Genomic DNA, 14,006 nt, shown 5'->3' with positions numbered 1-14,006 from the left:
CAAAAGCTTATCAATAAGAGAAGGGTGATAGATAAGAATGCAAGTCATTCACAGTGAAACGTAATGAACAGCTGTTCCGCCAAAAGACTTCACCTCGCTCAACAGAAGCATACTCACCACATCAGATATACCATAGCTAGTTCTGGCTATTTCAAAGTTCGATTGCTAGAGAAATTTTCGATCTTGCAGGTCGTACCAATTTAGGTAAAATTTCAAAAATAGTAGCTTGGAACTAATGCAATTTTTTAATTTTTATCAAATTATTATTTTACTGCAATTTGCTTTACCTAAAATTTAAACAAAAAACCAAGCCTGCCAGCCCGTTTGTTGTTGCGACATGACTACTATTAAGACAAGTTGGCAGCACTGCTACTATATTTGTAATTGTATTGTAATAAAAATCAAGATGGCACACCGGTCGCGAAGGATTTATTGAATTATTTACTGTTTTGTGTACGAAAATACACATAAAAAACAATATCTGCGAGCTTGAGCATCTTCATAAAGCACAAGCACGTTCCGCATAAGACATAGCAGTGCACGAATCTGATATATACTTCGAGAGCGACGGCATGTTATTGGGCTTAAACGAGCTGACCACAACAAGGCGTCTTTTGTTTATTGTGGCTGTTTTGGGTATTGTGCTATATGCAAAAATCCATATACTTCCGGTTTTCGAGTGGTACTGGACTGCGATTAGCTTATAGCCGATATAAAGATGACGGAAAGACGTGTTTCGTACTTTTACAATGCTGATGTGGGTAATTTTCACTACGGCGCGGGGCATCCGATGAAACCGCAACGCTTGGCGGTCACTCACAGTCTGGTTATGAACTATGGATTGCATAAAAAGATGAAAATCTATCAGCCGTACAAGTAAGTGCTTGCCACATCCATTCTAAAACTTCATTAATTGGATAAACTTTGCCTTATTGCCAGAGCAAGTGCACAGGATATGCTGCGGTTCCACAGTGATGAATATATCGCCTACCTGCAGCAGGTGACTCCGCAAAATATACAATGCAACTGTAAGTGATACATGCTACCAGCTAACAGCACTCTCTTAACTGTCTACATTACATATTACAGCCGTGGCTTATACCAAGTATTTGGCGCACTTTAGCGTTGGAGAGGACTGTCCGGTTTTTGACGGACTGTTTGATTTCTGCGCCATGTATACGGGAGCTTCACTTGAGGGCGCACAAAAGCTGAACCACAATCACAGCGACATTTGCATTAATTGGTCGGGTGGTCTGCATCACGCCAAGAAGTTTGAAGCCTCTGGTTTTTGTTATGTCAACGACATTGTTATTGGCATCCTGGAACTGCTTAAATATCATCCGCGAGTTCTCTACATTGACATTGATGTACACCATGGCGATGGAGTACAGGAGGCATTTTATCTAACGGATCGCGTGATGACAGCTTCATTTCACAAGTACGGCAACTACTTCTTCCCGGGCACGGGTGATATGTATGAGATTGGTGCCGAATCTGGGCGATATTACAGTGTTAATGTGCCCCTCAAGGAGGGTATCGATGATCAGAGCTACTTTCAAGTGTTTAAGCCGATCATCTCGGCCATCATGGACTTTTATCGACCTACAGCAATTGTCTTGCAATGTGGCGCCGATTCGTTGGCTGGAGATCGTCTTGGTTGCTTCTCGCTAAGCACTCGGGGACATGGTGAATGCGTCAAGTTCGTCAAGGAGCTAAATGTGCCCACCTTGGTAGTGGGCGGTGGTGGTTATACACTACGCAACGTGGCACGCTGCTGGACACACGAAACATCTCTGTTGGTGGACCAGGAGATAGCTAACGATTTGCCCGCAACGGAATACTATGATTTCTTTGCTCCAGACTTCACGTTACATCCCGATATCAATTCCCGGCAAGACAATGCTAACTCAAAACAGTATTTGGAGTTGATTGTTAAGCATGTGTATGAGAATCTGAAAATGTGTCAGCACTCGCCCAGTGTGCAGATGGTACAAACACCACCGGATGTGGATTTGGAGGAGCTGCGCATGAGGGAGGAAACCGATCCAGATGTCCGCATGTCTCAGGCGGAGGAGGACAAGCTAGTCGATGCGAAAAACGAGTTTTATGATGGCGAACAAGATCAGGACAAGCCAGATTCAGTAGAAGGTTAAGATAAGTTAGAATACAATTAAAGAAAATAACAAATAGATTGCCACATTTGGCTTTAAAATAGACACAGACATGTATTTATTAATATTTATAGATAGATATTGCCGAGCGAAACTGGACTGAGATGAATGCAGTTTGTACCATACAACATTTATACACGATTGCTTAATAGTGATTACAAATTGATCAAAGTATATTTCGAAAGAACTCGCCAATATTAATATTCGATTTACTTATAATCACTATTACTAGAGCTGAAAAACGAACGTTGATTTCGCTTACTCTTAGTTGAGACACTATTAAAAGTGTTCAATGCCTTAGAATATATTATGAAATAAGCGATTGAATTCCAATATAGCAACAAATCTGTATTGATTACCAGCCGGTTGTTGTGTTGGCCAAACGTCGCATGCGTCGCGTATTTCGATCCTGATCGCGTATTTTCTTTTCCATTTCGGCATCGGTTAGCGTCTCTAGGAATGGTGCCCAGGCATCCGCGTCACTCGGATTGCGGAAGGGCACATCGATGGTGGACAATGGAGCCTCGCTGAATGCATAGGTGCGACAGTGCCAAGACAACTGGCCCCGTATGCTATACGCAATTGCCGTAACAAATTCACCGCCAAGTCCTAGTTCGGCACACAGCTTGATGGCAAACTCTTCGGGATTGTTGTTCTTCTCGGACATGTCCCACTCCACCTGATCCACAAGGGACGTGTTGCCCACATGAATGTTTAGTTTCACAATGACGCGCTGATCACAGCTTTCCTCCAGAATGGGTGGATCGTTGGGAAACGCTTCGATTTGCTGGCGTATGGCCTGTGCAATGGCTGGAACAAATGGCAGGGGATTCAAGTCAAGATCATCGCACAGGACTTCGGCAAACTGTTCGGGTGTTATCATGTTCTCATTTTTGTTCCATGTGAATGTATCGCGTAACTTTTGTCCCTCCAGTTCCATGTCCAGGCGTATGGGAACAAGACATTCCTTTTGTGCAGCATTCTCCAGACTTGCTGTCGGGTCTGTGTCGTCAAAGCACATTGGAAATGTGCGCACTTTTTTGGTATGCACACGGTTACGATTGATGGGCGTGGCCTGAGGCACTGCATCCAGGTGACTTGAATTGGGCATTGTTGGTACATACTGTGGCTGTTTCTTCGACTTGCTCTCGCGCGGCACTGGTGTGTCCGAGGTGTTTACCGAAACGGCACGATATCTAAAACCGCACATTAACATTATTAACTAATTTGTGATTGCAAGAATAAAGAAAGAAATAACTCACTTTTCATCATTGCCGGCCATAATGTCATCGACTTCGACAGCACGCAGCAGCGACACTGAGCTCGCCAGTATGTGGGAGCTGAGACCAGAGTCAGCGAGACGCTTCCTCTCCTCGTTGGAGAGGACAATTCGTGTCATACCGGGATACTTCTTGTAAAGTATCCCACGGAAGTGGCGCATATAATTTCCCACCTCGGAGCCCACATAATAGTACTCGCCGCCCTCTTCCAGTTGGAATGCCACCGGCTTATCACCGTACGTCTGCAGCGCCATCTTTTTAGCTTATATACTCCTATTCTTTACGTTTTGCTAAATGCGGTTATTTGTTGTCTTTTATTTAATAACTTTATCGGCCACTTTCTGCAGACAAAATTTTTTCATGCAAACGGAGACATGGCGTCGTTAGGGTGACCAGCTTTGTGTAAATATATCGATAAATATAGTGTGGGCAATATGAATTTTGAATATTGGAATATTTTGAATTTTACATGTTCTTTCAATTAGCCAATATTTTTAATAAACAATAAATGTATAATTTTTTTTATACATTTTTTTTTTTAGTTTTGCATTTTTTAAAATATTTCCACATTTCGACTATTTTTGTGATTAAAATAACTCGACTGGCAGCACTGTTAACCGAGTGCTGCATATACTCTGAAAATAGCCAGATCTAGCTAAAAAATATCTAAGTTGGCAACAGTCTGCATGTATTGTGGTTGAATATTTTTATTATTTAATTCAAAATGTCCTTGTTACGCAGTGTTGCTGTTGTAATTGCACTTGCGAGGCCTATTAACAGAGCCGGCACAGGTATGGATTGATTGATTCGTTGAGTTCATACAATAAATTATTAATTTTACAGTTCAAACATGCCGTCACATAAAGCGGTGGGTGTCACCGACGTTACGTGAACTTGCACACCGTGTACAAAAACAGGGACCACAGAAACCGGAGCCACGTTCTGGATTTGTTGAATGGAACTATCGGTCAGAGCTGTTTGCCTTTGGCAAGCGGCTGAATGAGGAATTTGAGCTGCCCCTTCTGCAGAGGGCTTTCACACAGCGCACATATGCGCACCAGGAACAGGAGCGCCAACGAAAACTGGGAATTGATGAGGCGGATTTACATACAGCTGACAACAGTGAACTGGCTGCTAAGGGAGCGCATATTGCCAAAGCTTATGTGGATGCCTATGTACAACATGCTCTGCCCAAACTGCCGGCGATTGGACGTGAAGCGATTTCCTCATACCTGCTGAGCGATGAGACTTTAGCTCATGTATCCACACACCTAGGCACCAAAGAGCTAATCTTTGCTACTGAATATCCGCCCAGCAACGAAACGTTGTCAAACACACTGCAAGCTGTTATCGGCGCACTAGCGGATTCAAGTGGAATGGAGCGCGCTTTTCTGTTTGTGCGAGATTTTATTTGCACGCAACTGAATCAGAAGGATTTGCTGGAGATATGGACACCTGAACAACCTATGCAGCTACTTGCTGAAGTCTGCACGCAGCGTCAATTGGGTGAACCGGAGCCTCGCTTGCTAGGCGATTGTGGCAAGAACACGGTGCTGTCTGCTTTCCATGTGGGAATCTATGCAAATCGTCAATTGCTGGGAAAGGGCTACGGCGAGGATGTGAAGACGGCTACGGAAACGGCTGCAATTGATGCACTGCAGACGCTTTTTGAGATGCACGACAATCGTCGTCCGTTTGACTTTCGTATTCAACTGGAGACGAAGAACGTGAGGCTTGGTTAGCTTGAGGAGATGTTCGTTAATTATTTGATATATTTAATTTGTCCTAAACACATGTACTTCCTGAATGATTAATATACATTGAGTTGGAATATCATTAACAGCGATATAACAACTCTCTATGAAATTTCTTAATCGTGTTCATCGCCAGTGGACGTTCCAACTGGAGGAGTTGCAACGTCTTCCGGTTTCGACTCCAGCGAAAAGGGCGGTATTTTGCAATCAAAGGAATAGCCATCCTCACGCTCCAATCGAAAGGTACCCCACATATGACCACTTGGCGCCTGGAGGCTCACATGGCTGCTGTATTGGAACGCTGGTAGTCGCGGACTAAGTATAGGCTCCTGGCCAACAACACCGCGTCCACGCACCGTCTCCAAAGTGCCAGACAGTGAGAAGATGCGCCAATGTCTCTCACGCAGCTGAACGCTGAGCTCACCCAGATTTTCCAACCGTATGCAATATCGCCACTGAGGAAAAAATAAGAAAATTATTTAGCAAATTGATTGTTTGCAAAGGATTCGCACTCACCCAGTAAACCGAAGATGCGGGCGTCTCGCGGCAGCCCATATAGAAGGGTATAACTGTGACGCGCACACTTTCGGTTGTTTCCTTGTGAACGTCACTCATGTCCAGCCATGGATGATTCTTTTCCTGCCATGCCTTTAGTGTATCCTGGCTGACAAAAGGCGGATCTGCTTCCGGTGAATGCGTTAAAAACTTGTCAAAGAGTTCGTGCTGCAGCGGATGCTTATCAGCCGACGAATATGGCATAATGTCATCGTGCGCCACATAATCCAGACCAGGAATAGCATACAAGCTGCGATTCGAATCCTGATTGCCTAGGAAAGTGACAGCCTCTGTTTGGGCGCGCTAAGAAAACAATGCAGTATGAATATAAAGTTATTGATATGTTGGCTATAACTCACAATATGTGGACAGTCCCTGGTATCAATGAGAACCTGATAAAACGTTTGAGTTTTACCCTTAACCTCTTTGGAATCTACAGCGCTGCTAGCTGTGGTACTTGCTACCGGTTTAGCTGTACCCATATTGGGGGTACTCTGCGCGTCCGTGCCACTGCTACTTTCTTGCCATGCCGCTGCTGATGCCTCCTCATGCTGCGCGGTTGTTGTCGTGCTGCTGTTGCTGTTACCAGCTTTAACTCTAAGTGATGAAGCCTCTGTGGTACATTGAGTCGGCGTTGATGTTGCTGATGTCACCGTTGTCTGTCTGCTAGGATTGTGCAAGTCCCGGTCATAAACCCGTGCCGTCCATGGAAAGAGTATGACTCCACGATAGCCAAAGATTCGATGCAGAAACAGCTGGCCAGTGTCATATTTACCTTCTTTGGCTTCCAACAGGCGGCCCACCTCAGCAAGCCTGTAAATTGTATATATACGTCAATTACATTATGCAACATTTGTTTTTGTTTTGGTGGCGTCGCAGTGTCTGCCTAATGCCACAACCCCTGGACCCCCTTTCATATAATCAGTTATGAACTTCTTACTTGGTTGGATTTACGGCCTGTTTCTTTATGGATCGCTTCACAATTATATCACATTTATGCAGCAATTGCCAACGCTTGTCCCATTTGAAAACTTGCAGTAGTAAACCCATTAGTTGTGAATCGCAAAACTACGTACAGAGTGCAGCAGCCGTAGTGGGTTGAATGAGAAATCTGGGAACAGCTTTTATGCAACTTAATGGGGGGCCGTGCACTACTTGTAATTGTTCTTATGTTCTCCAAGTTTGAACTATTTGAAGTAGGTACATGTGATAGTAAACGGAATTTTGTGAAATTACTAAACTGATTTTTTCAAAAGAACATTGTTATTGTACAATTTTATTTTTGTTATTTTTATTTTGAGTTTGTTCTCAAGTCAATGCGATTATTTATTTTTAATGTTGCGCAGCAACCCTGCGCACCACTCTACTCGATAGTAGACTATCGATATTAAACAGCTGCGAATACAGCTCTGTATGACAGACCTGTCATCGTCTCGCTCTTTCGCCATTCGACAGATTTCCGGTACGTACGCGGATTTTATGCTATGCGCTGAAAAAATATAAAAATATACATGAAATCTACAAGAATATCCAAAAATGAATGCGGAAGTGCATTGATGAATATGTGTATTATATTCAAAACGAAATTTTGTGTTCTAAAGAAGTGTATACTTTCCGATGTTTATGGCTAAAAGCTGAGTGCATCCACAAACCTGGCAATCAAAACAAATATCCCCAGCGCCAACAAGATTTCGAACTGCAACTTATTAGCTAGCAATTAGTAACTTTTGTTTCAATATCATTCAATTTTACAGTGAACTATGGCTGACACACAAGCTAAGCCCGCTGCTGCTGCGCCTAAGGCTGCAAAGGCACCCAAAGCGGCAAAGGCCGCCAAGGCACCAAAGGCTGAAAAGTCCGCCGAGGCTGTGACGAAGGTTTCTGCCAAGAAGTACAAACGTCATGGTCGTCTGTTTGCCAAGGCTGTCTTCACTGGCTACAAGCGCGGTTTGAGGAACCAGCACGAGAACCACGCCATCCTTAAGGTAAGATCGAAATGAAATGTGTTCATGTTTGGATATCAAATACTTAATGGTTTGACATTTGCAGATTGAGGGTGCTCGTCGCAAGGAGCATGGCGAGTTCTACGTTGGCAAGCGTTGCGTGTATGTCTACAAGGCACAGACCAAGAAGTGCGTGCCACAGCATCCTGAGCGCAAGACCCGTGTCCGCGCTGTGTGGGGCAAGGTTACCCGCATCCACGGCAACACTGGCTCCGTGCGTGCCCGTTTCAACAGGAATTTGCCCGGTCATGCTATGGGACACCGCATCCGCATCGTAAGTTTAAAATGACTAAAATTCAATTTGTGATTCTCGTGTATTCAATGTTTGTTTTTATAATTGTTTCAGATGCTGTACCCTTCAAGGATTTAAGTTATTAATTAACTTTTAATGACCTGCTAAAAATCCGTTTACATAATAAATGAAACAATTTAAATTTAATTGCTAGTATCCCTGGTATTTTTAAACAATATTTATAGTTCCGAAATTTGTTATGTCGAGCTGATGCGGTTCTTAACATTTTGTGATATATTATCACACTGACAATAGTAAAAACAAACCATAACCACCAAAGCTAGCAGTTTTACAATCTGTTCACCATGATGGATTTGTGACATATTAACATTGTTAATTCGCTAGCCGATATGGTAAAATGGAAATAAAATCGAGATGGGATTGCTGCTCGGAACCTAAAAAAAAAACTTGCTTTTATATCGAGCTTTCCTCGACCAACACCCTAAAAAACAAATCGCCTCCAATCTATCTACCATAATACAAGCATAAACAGCACGTGTTATTGTTTTTTTTTTTCATTCCAACATTCTTGTTTGTAATTCCAACAGCTAGAAATCTGGGAATGCCATGATCTAGAATCTGGCTATTTTCCAATATAATTTACTATTTTTTTCTAATTGCCAGATAATCTCAGCATACTCAATGAAATCAATTTTCACCATCAAAAAATAGTGTATAATTGAGATATTGGAATCTTTTAGTAAATAAAATATGATTGTGTTTCAAAAATTCTTCTTAATTTACAGAAAGGAACATAAATGAAGTGGAATGGATATGTGACTAAATTTACACATTTTCCAAAACTATTTTGAATTTTTTTCGAGATTAAACGATTTTAAAGATTCTTTCGATGGTGTCGTTGGTATCAATAGCGTATCAATTTTGATAGAAAAATAAAAAAGAATTTTTTATATGAATTTACTTTTGTTTTTATTTTACTTTTCCATTTAAAAATAATTGTTATTTTCTACCTTGAAATTCTGGTCACACTGGTCTGCAGTGTTGCAAGCTGTGCAATCGATATTAATATGTCATCGCTGATAATTACAGAAGCTGGTATGATAACAGGTATCTATCTATTATATATTAACACGCTTGGCGAATTTCTGAAATTCTTTTTGTGACCGTCAATCATTCGATATGACTACTTTTGATCTTTATTTTGAAATGTTATTAAGAGATGCAGTGAAGTAACGATGGTTGAATTAAATAATTGGAGTTTATTAAGGAAAAACTCCGGCTAAAAAAAACGCAGTCATGCTCAAGAAAATGCCACGCGAATGGTCGAATTTCGGCCACTTGGAAAATATAGTTAATGTTACAAGTTTTTATGATGAAAATGTGATATATCAGTCCTGGAAAGAGCTCTGCCATTAATGATATAACTACTTAATGGCAGAGCTCTATCCTTGACAGTACAATATCAAATACTCTCAGTATAATTAATGTGAAGACTCAAGTGTCAGTTAGTTGGAATATTCGACATTATGACGTTTTAATAATTTTCTCAATGTCCTTAGCACGCGTATCTTTAAACGCGTGCTGAGGACATTGAGATAATTATTTTATACTTTATCCATCGTAAATTGATAAGCAGTAGGAGTCTGAAGTAAAAATCAACAAGTTTATTTTTTATTAAGTTACAAATACAAATTAGAACTACAAAGTTATAAGCTTGAGCTTTGGGAAACTGTCGACTGCTTGTCCACCTTTTGAAAACCTTTTCCTAACACAGGCGCTCCATGGAAATGGATTTGGATAGGCTATCTACTAGGATTTGGATAAGAAACGAGAGTCTTATTCGCTATTTAAAGGTCTCTTTTAAGTCCTTAAAACATGGTGACATTGGTAGGGATGAAATACAAATTGAAGATTGTCATTTAGCAATTTCAACAGAGAAAAAACATGTTAATAAATTTTTAAAAAATTGTGAAAACATTTTATTTAATAAAGTTAATTTAATACTGACATACTTTTCAAAGACGAGTTAATTAAAATATGCCTTAATGCTGTTTAAAATGATAAACAGGGTAAGGATGTCCACTGTCCTACCGACGAGAACAGCTGGAGGATGCAGAGTAGAGAATATTTTTAGAAGGTAAAGTTGTACGACAATTTGCGGTGGCGTTTTTAATTTGATTGTATCGACGCTTCGAGCATGGGCTTTCAAAATGTTTAGGGGCTTTAGATGCGGGTGAAATTGCCATGCAATATAACATAAAAAAAACTTGCACCGGCCGAGACGAAACAGCTGATTTATAAGTGCTACCAGCTTGTTTTAAAATAAACATGTCGCAATAAAAAACGGCATTTGCAACTGTTTTTGCAATTTGATACGGAACATGTTGCCCCATCAAAAAATTTTGCAGAGTGGCAACATTTGGACCGGGTGGTAGCTTTCCTCACCAGTTTTGCCTAGTTTTTAGGGGGAGCATTGGCTGTTTCTGGCTGAAAAACATCTAAATTTGTATTTGTGGTTACTGTTGCACAGTTGTAATAGCAAAACTAAGCTAAAAATATATTTAAGTTACCAGATATTCAGTTAATAGTAAATTTGAATTTTTTAGCAAACGAACTCTGAGAATAGCCAGAGCTAGCTATAAAATAGCCAAGTGGGCAACAGTGATACGGTTACATTGTCGTTGTCCATTTTAAATAAACCGTTCATTGAAGGTGGCGTCGTTTTCGCAGTGAAAATTTTGCAGTAGATTATATTTATATACATAAAGCGACAAAGCAAATATTGCTCAATAAATACTTAAGGTATGTATGTAAAGAAAGCACATTGTGTTAATAATAATATAACAGCTCAGGGAGAACTTGTTGCACATGCACTAAACTAAATCGATTAAGTTCCGGAAGAAAACTTAATCATCATCTTTTTATTTGTATTTGTGTCACGGAATTTTGAGGCTAACCAAACTGTGTATCTGTTTTTTCTGATGATTATGGTGTGCTGATGAAGGGCTTGGCAGGGGTAAACGTGCGTGTGTTTGTGAAGTGCAGCTGCTTTTACCATTTTATTTAGCACAGCCGCCATATGTACATACATAAATAAGTATACTGAAGCATAAAACTATCACAAAACATCCCGTTTTCCCCCTTCCCTGTGATACACTACTGCAGCTCTGCACCCTGGACTCCCCTCGGCTAGTTTAGTAACCAGGTTTGCATGCCTCTTTTATTTTTTTAGTCGGTGAGTGCATGTTTCGAACTTAATAATCGCATGCGCTGGCTGAAAACTAGATAGAGGCAGTTTGAACCAAACTTTTAGCACAGGCAGGCGCTCGCTAAAGGCATATGTTCGTACACACACACATGCATACTTTGTGCATACACACGTATGTATGTATGTAGTTGTTGCTGTGTGGAAGTGACGCCGCCGTTTCGGGTCACTTTTACGGCACCGCAAATCCAATTTGATTCTGCTAATGTTGTTCATCCGTTTTTGATACACTGATAAATAAATATAGGTTGTCTGCCAAACCTGGTTAAACTTGATTTGCGTTTAGTTATGTACATATGACCCATGGTCATCGTTGTCTGCTTTTAATTTATGTTTTGCCATATTTATTTTGCCGACCATTCGGTGTTTTGGTGTCTTGCCTAATGGCAATAGTCTCAAAACAATGAGAAATCAGTAACAAGAGAGCGAGAGAGCCAAATCGAAGACGCGTACATTTCTAACATTTCAAGTTTTATCCAGATTGCTCATTACTCATAATTTCTACAAAAAAAAAAATTTACACACATACTGACACAGCCAATATAATTAATAATTGCATTAGTGTATGTTACCTGTAAACAACTTAGGGCAGGCCGACGTGACCAATACAAAAAATAAAAATAAAATATATTAGTCAGTTATTGTTGACGCATTCATACATATGTATGTATGTGTTTATATATAAATAAATGCATACGTATGTATGCATGTACATAAGTGCTTCATTTAGCAGTTATGATTCCGCTTGGAAAATGTTGGTCTTTAACCAACAGTCGGTCATTTAGAGATCTTTGACTTGCTGTATTATCGGTCATTTACTTTGCTTTGTTTTACGCAAACACGACTATAAGTATGTATGTATGTATGTATGTACATGCATACCTCAACATAATTGTGTTTGTGTCTGTGCTGGCATCTCCTGGGATACTCGCCTCCCACAAAGCATGACGCATCGTTACATGCGTTTTACAACACTTCTCCCAGATGTCATCGCCGACTGCCTACCCCCACTTTGACCTCTTTCTTCTTCTCTTCTTCTGGCAAAGCACTTGTGACAAAGCACTTGGACACATTGAAGAAAAGTTGAAATCCACTTTGGGGGTAAATAGAAAGACATTATTATTAATGTCCAAACTATTATTCAGCTATCTTTTTGTGCATATAAATATGATGCAGCGGCTTTGCACAACAACAAAACGAACAAACAAACAAAATGGCAACAACAATGAGAAAGTGTACGGCTGGCAGACCCGCAATTATAGGTAACGGGAAAGTATAAAAGAACGCAATGCTCAAAAATAGAGATAATATTATGAACATATGTATGTATAAAAGTAAATGTATGTATGTATGTAAAAAAGTGAACAGCCAAATCGCCATTGTGAGTGCTTTTGTGTGTGTGTGAGAGAGAGAGTAAGAGAGGGGGACATGGTGAAGTAGGGGGGGATTGGTGGTGCAAATGTTTTCCACTCTGCTGTTTTCTGTTGTCTGACTCTGTTTCTGTTGAACGGTTCTCCGTTCTGCCATTTTTCATCATGGCTCAGTTTGCTGACGTTCGTCACCGCCGTCGCTTCATTGTTGGCCAGTTTTGTAAGTGGCGTGACTATTCTCTTTATGTACATGACTTACATACATACAGTCTGTCACGAAATTGTTTTCACGCAATAGAAACACTATATTGTAATAACCTAAATGGAAACTTTAAAAAAATATTGAAAGTTTTTTGAAGTAAAGTTGAAACTTTAGTGTGCATTTTTAAACAATATTTCAAGATACTCTCTTGTTTAAAGATTAACACCGTACACATTTGTAAATTATATATTTACTTCTATCAGAACAATTTCTAACAATTGTTGTATAATTAAATATATAATCTTAACTTATTTTCATTTGCAGGTACTAAGCAAATATGACATCCACCGAACTGAAAATTGGCCTTAACAACTCGGCACGTCCATCCAGTCGCGTTCTGAAGCCACCAGGCGGCGGACATACCAACATCTTTTCGGAACCCGAAGTAGCTGTAAATGCCCCGCGTCCCAAATACAACCAACAGAACTCTTCCAATCTAAATGCCTGCATGGGCTCCACCGATGTCAATAAGGTGGTGGAAAAGATCCGGGACGAGGTAGCCACCCAAAAGGAGGAACAAAAGCCTGCAGCCAGCCAGCCCAAAGAGAGCAGCAATGGCAACAAAGCGACAAATGATCAGGCGCGTGGACGTGTTCCACCCGGCGGTTACTCATCGGGTGGCTTCTGGTAGAGCAACGAACCAGAGGAGGATGGGGTAGCTGTGTGGCTGCCACGCATTTACTGACACTCACATATTCACACACACAAAAATATAGACACACACATACATACACACACGCCAAGACATCCTCAACTTCATTATACATTTATAAATATAAATCGCTTAAAATATACCTATATACATATTTAGCCTATACACTCATATGCATATTCCAAATTGGCTACAATGCAAAATGTTCAAACAGTTCTAAACAAGTTTATTAAATTCGTCGCTAAACTTTGTCTTTCTTCCGCTTCCTGATTTTGAATTTGATTTATGATTTGTGTTTTACTAAGCATACTATTTTATATCGTCTAACGCAATTGTTTAAGCATCAAGTGCGATTCCGCCCTAATAAAAAAAAACTACTTAACAAATTTACCATTTTGTATCTGTACTTAAATGTCCAATCGAAACTTGTAATGGTCTGTA

General features: G+C 40.4%; 6 protein-coding genes across 8 annotated transcripts; 4 read left to right on the top strand and 2 right to left on the bottom strand.

Annotated features, from left to right (window-relative positions):
- Window positions 1-420: 420 nt before the first annotated feature.
- On the top strand, window positions 421-2,216 carry LOC117790589 (histone deacetylase 3). The gene is made up of 3 exons (XM_034630070.1): window positions 421-876; window positions 940-1,028; window positions 1,090-2,216. The coding sequence occupies exons 1-3, from the start codon at window positions 719-721 to the stop codon at window positions 2,151-2,153; spliced, it is 1,311 nt and encodes a 436-aa protein (XP_034485961.1). The 5' UTR covers window positions 421-718; the 3' UTR covers window positions 2,154-2,216.
- On the bottom strand, window positions 2,200-3,858 carry LOC117790590 (SWI/SNF-related matrix-associated actin-dependent regulator of chromatin subfamily B member 1). Of its 2 annotated transcripts, XR_004617992.1 has the most exons (3): window positions 3,434-3,858; window positions 2,428-3,367; window positions 2,200-2,360 (listed from the first exon to the last, which is right to left on the bottom strand). XR_004617992.1 is itself a non-coding variant. In XM_034630072.1 (2 exons), the coding sequence occupies exons 1-2, from the start codon at window positions 3,703-3,705 to the stop codon at window positions 2,527-2,529; spliced, it is 1,113 nt and encodes a 370-aa protein (XP_034485963.1). In that variant the 5' UTR covers window positions 3,706-3,858; the 3' UTR covers window positions 2,200-2,526. The 2 variants fall into 2 exon arrangements, 1 of the variants encoding a protein (XP_034485963.1); XM_034630072.1 differs by having other exon boundaries at window positions 2,200-3,367.
- A 293-nt stretch (window positions 3,859-4,151) lies between these two features.
- Window positions 4,152-5,293, top strand: LOC117789690 (39S ribosomal protein L44, mitochondrial). Its single transcript, XM_034628779.1, has 2 exons — window positions 4,152-4,242; window positions 4,295-5,293. The coding sequence occupies exons 1-2, from the start codon at window positions 4,176-4,178 to the stop codon at window positions 5,191-5,193; spliced, it is 966 nt and encodes a 321-aa protein (XP_034484670.1). The 5' UTR covers window positions 4,152-4,175; the 3' UTR covers window positions 5,194-5,293.
- Window positions 5,195-7,059, bottom strand: LOC117789689 (polymerase delta-interacting protein 2). Its single transcript, XM_034628778.1, has 4 exons — window positions 6,701-7,059; window positions 6,120-6,573; window positions 5,722-6,063; window positions 5,195-5,660 (listed from the first exon to the last, which is right to left on the bottom strand). Exons 1-4 carry the CDS (start codon window positions 6,808-6,810, stop codon window positions 5,322-5,324), a joined length of 1,245 nt encoding a protein of 414 aa, XP_034484669.1. The 5' UTR covers window positions 6,811-7,059; the 3' UTR covers window positions 5,195-5,321.
- A 145-nt stretch (window positions 7,060-7,204) lies between these two features.
- Window positions 7,205-8,202, top strand: LOC117789691 (60S ribosomal protein L35a). The gene is made up of 4 exons (XM_034628780.1): window positions 7,205-7,222; window positions 7,515-7,745; window positions 7,810-8,037; window positions 8,110-8,202. Exons 2-4 carry the CDS (start codon window positions 7,521-7,523, stop codon window positions 8,131-8,133), a joined length of 477 nt encoding a protein of 158 aa, XP_034484671.1. The 5' UTR covers window positions 7,205-7,222; window positions 7,515-7,520; the 3' UTR covers window positions 8,134-8,202.
- Window positions 8,203-10,666: 2,464 nt separating this feature from the next.
- LOC117789571 lies at window positions 10,667-13,955 on the top strand. Of its 2 annotated transcripts, none has more exons than XM_034628603.1 (2): window positions 10,667-10,818; window positions 13,178-13,955. In XM_034628603.1, the coding sequence occupies exon 2, from the start codon at window positions 13,191-13,193 to the stop codon at window positions 13,542-13,544; it is 354 nt and encodes a 117-aa protein (XP_034484494.1). In that variant the 5' UTR covers window positions 10,667-10,818; window positions 13,178-13,190; the 3' UTR covers window positions 13,545-13,955. The 2 variants fall into 2 exon arrangements, with proteins under 2 accessions (XP_034484494.1, XP_034484496.1); XM_034628605.1 differs by lacking the exon at window positions 10,667-10,818 and adding an exon at window positions 12,736-12,871.
- Window positions 13,956-14,006: the final 51 nt, after the last annotated feature.

Source organism: Drosophila innubila (assembly GCF_004354385.1).
Source record: "Drosophila innubila isolate TH190305 chromosome 3R unlocalized genomic scaffold, UK_Dinn_1.0 2_E_3R, whole genome shotgun sequence".
Classification (NCBI taxonomy): Eukaryota; Metazoa; Arthropoda; class Insecta; order Diptera; family Drosophilidae; genus Drosophila; species Drosophila innubila.
This window is presented reverse-complemented; position numbering and strand designations above follow the sequence as displayed.

Excerpts from the sequence above, each read along its gene's own strand:
- LOC117790589 (XM_034630070.1), top strand. The coding sequence starts at position 719 with ATGACGGAAAGACGTGTTTCGTACTTTTACAATGCTGATGTGGGTAAT. Across the intron at positions 877-939 it reads AAAATCTATCAGCCGTACAA|AGCAAGTGCACAGGATATGC; the intron begins GTAAGTGCTTGC and ends CCTTATTGCCAG. Across the intron at positions 1,029-1,089 it reads GCAAAATATACAATGCAACT|CCGTGGCTTATACCAAGTAT; the intron begins GTAAGTGATACA and ends TACATATTACAG.
- LOC117790590 (XM_034630072.1), bottom strand. The coding sequence starts at position 3,705 with ATGGCGCTGCAGACGTACGGTGATAAGCCGGTGGCATTCCAACTGGAA. Across the intron at positions 3,368-3,433 it reads ATGGCCGGCAATGATGAAAA|ATATCGTGCCGTTTCGGTAA; the intron begins GTGAGTTATTTC and ends GTGCGGTTTTAG.
- LOC117789690 (XM_034628779.1), top strand. The coding sequence starts at position 4,176 with ATGTCCTTGTTACGCAGTGTTGCTGTTGTAATTGCACTTGCGAGGCCT. Across the intron at positions 4,243-4,294 it reads TATTAACAGAGCCGGCACAG|TTCAAACATGCCGTCACATA; the intron begins GTATGGATTGAT and ends TTAATTTTACAG.
- LOC117789689 (XM_034628778.1), bottom strand. The coding sequence starts at position 6,810 with ATGGGTTTACTACTGCAAGTTTTCAAATGGGACAAGCGTTGGCAATTG. Across the intron at positions 6,574-6,700 it reads CAGGCCGTAAATCCAACCAA|GCTTGCTGAGGTGGGCCGCC; the intron begins GTAAGAAGTTCA and ends TACAATTTACAG. Across the intron at positions 6,064-6,119 it reads CCAGGGACTGTCCACATATT|CGCGCCCAAACAGAGGCTGT; the intron begins GTGAGTTATAGC and ends TTGTTTTCTTAG.
- LOC117789691 (XM_034628780.1), top strand. The coding sequence starts at position 7,521 with ATGGCTGACACACAAGCTAAGCCCGCTGCTGCTGCGCCTAAGGCTGCA. Across the intron at positions 7,746-7,809 it reads AGAACCACGCCATCCTTAAG|ATTGAGGGTGCTCGTCGCAA; the intron begins GTAAGATCGAAA and ends TGACATTTGCAG. Across the intron at positions 8,038-8,109 it reads TGGGACACCGCATCCGCATC|ATGCTGTACCCTTCAAGGAT; the intron begins GTAAGTTTAAAA and ends TAATTGTTTCAG.
- LOC117789571 (XM_034628603.1), top strand. The coding sequence starts at position 13,191 with ATGACATCCACCGAACTGAAAATTGGCCTTAACAACTCGGCACGTCCA.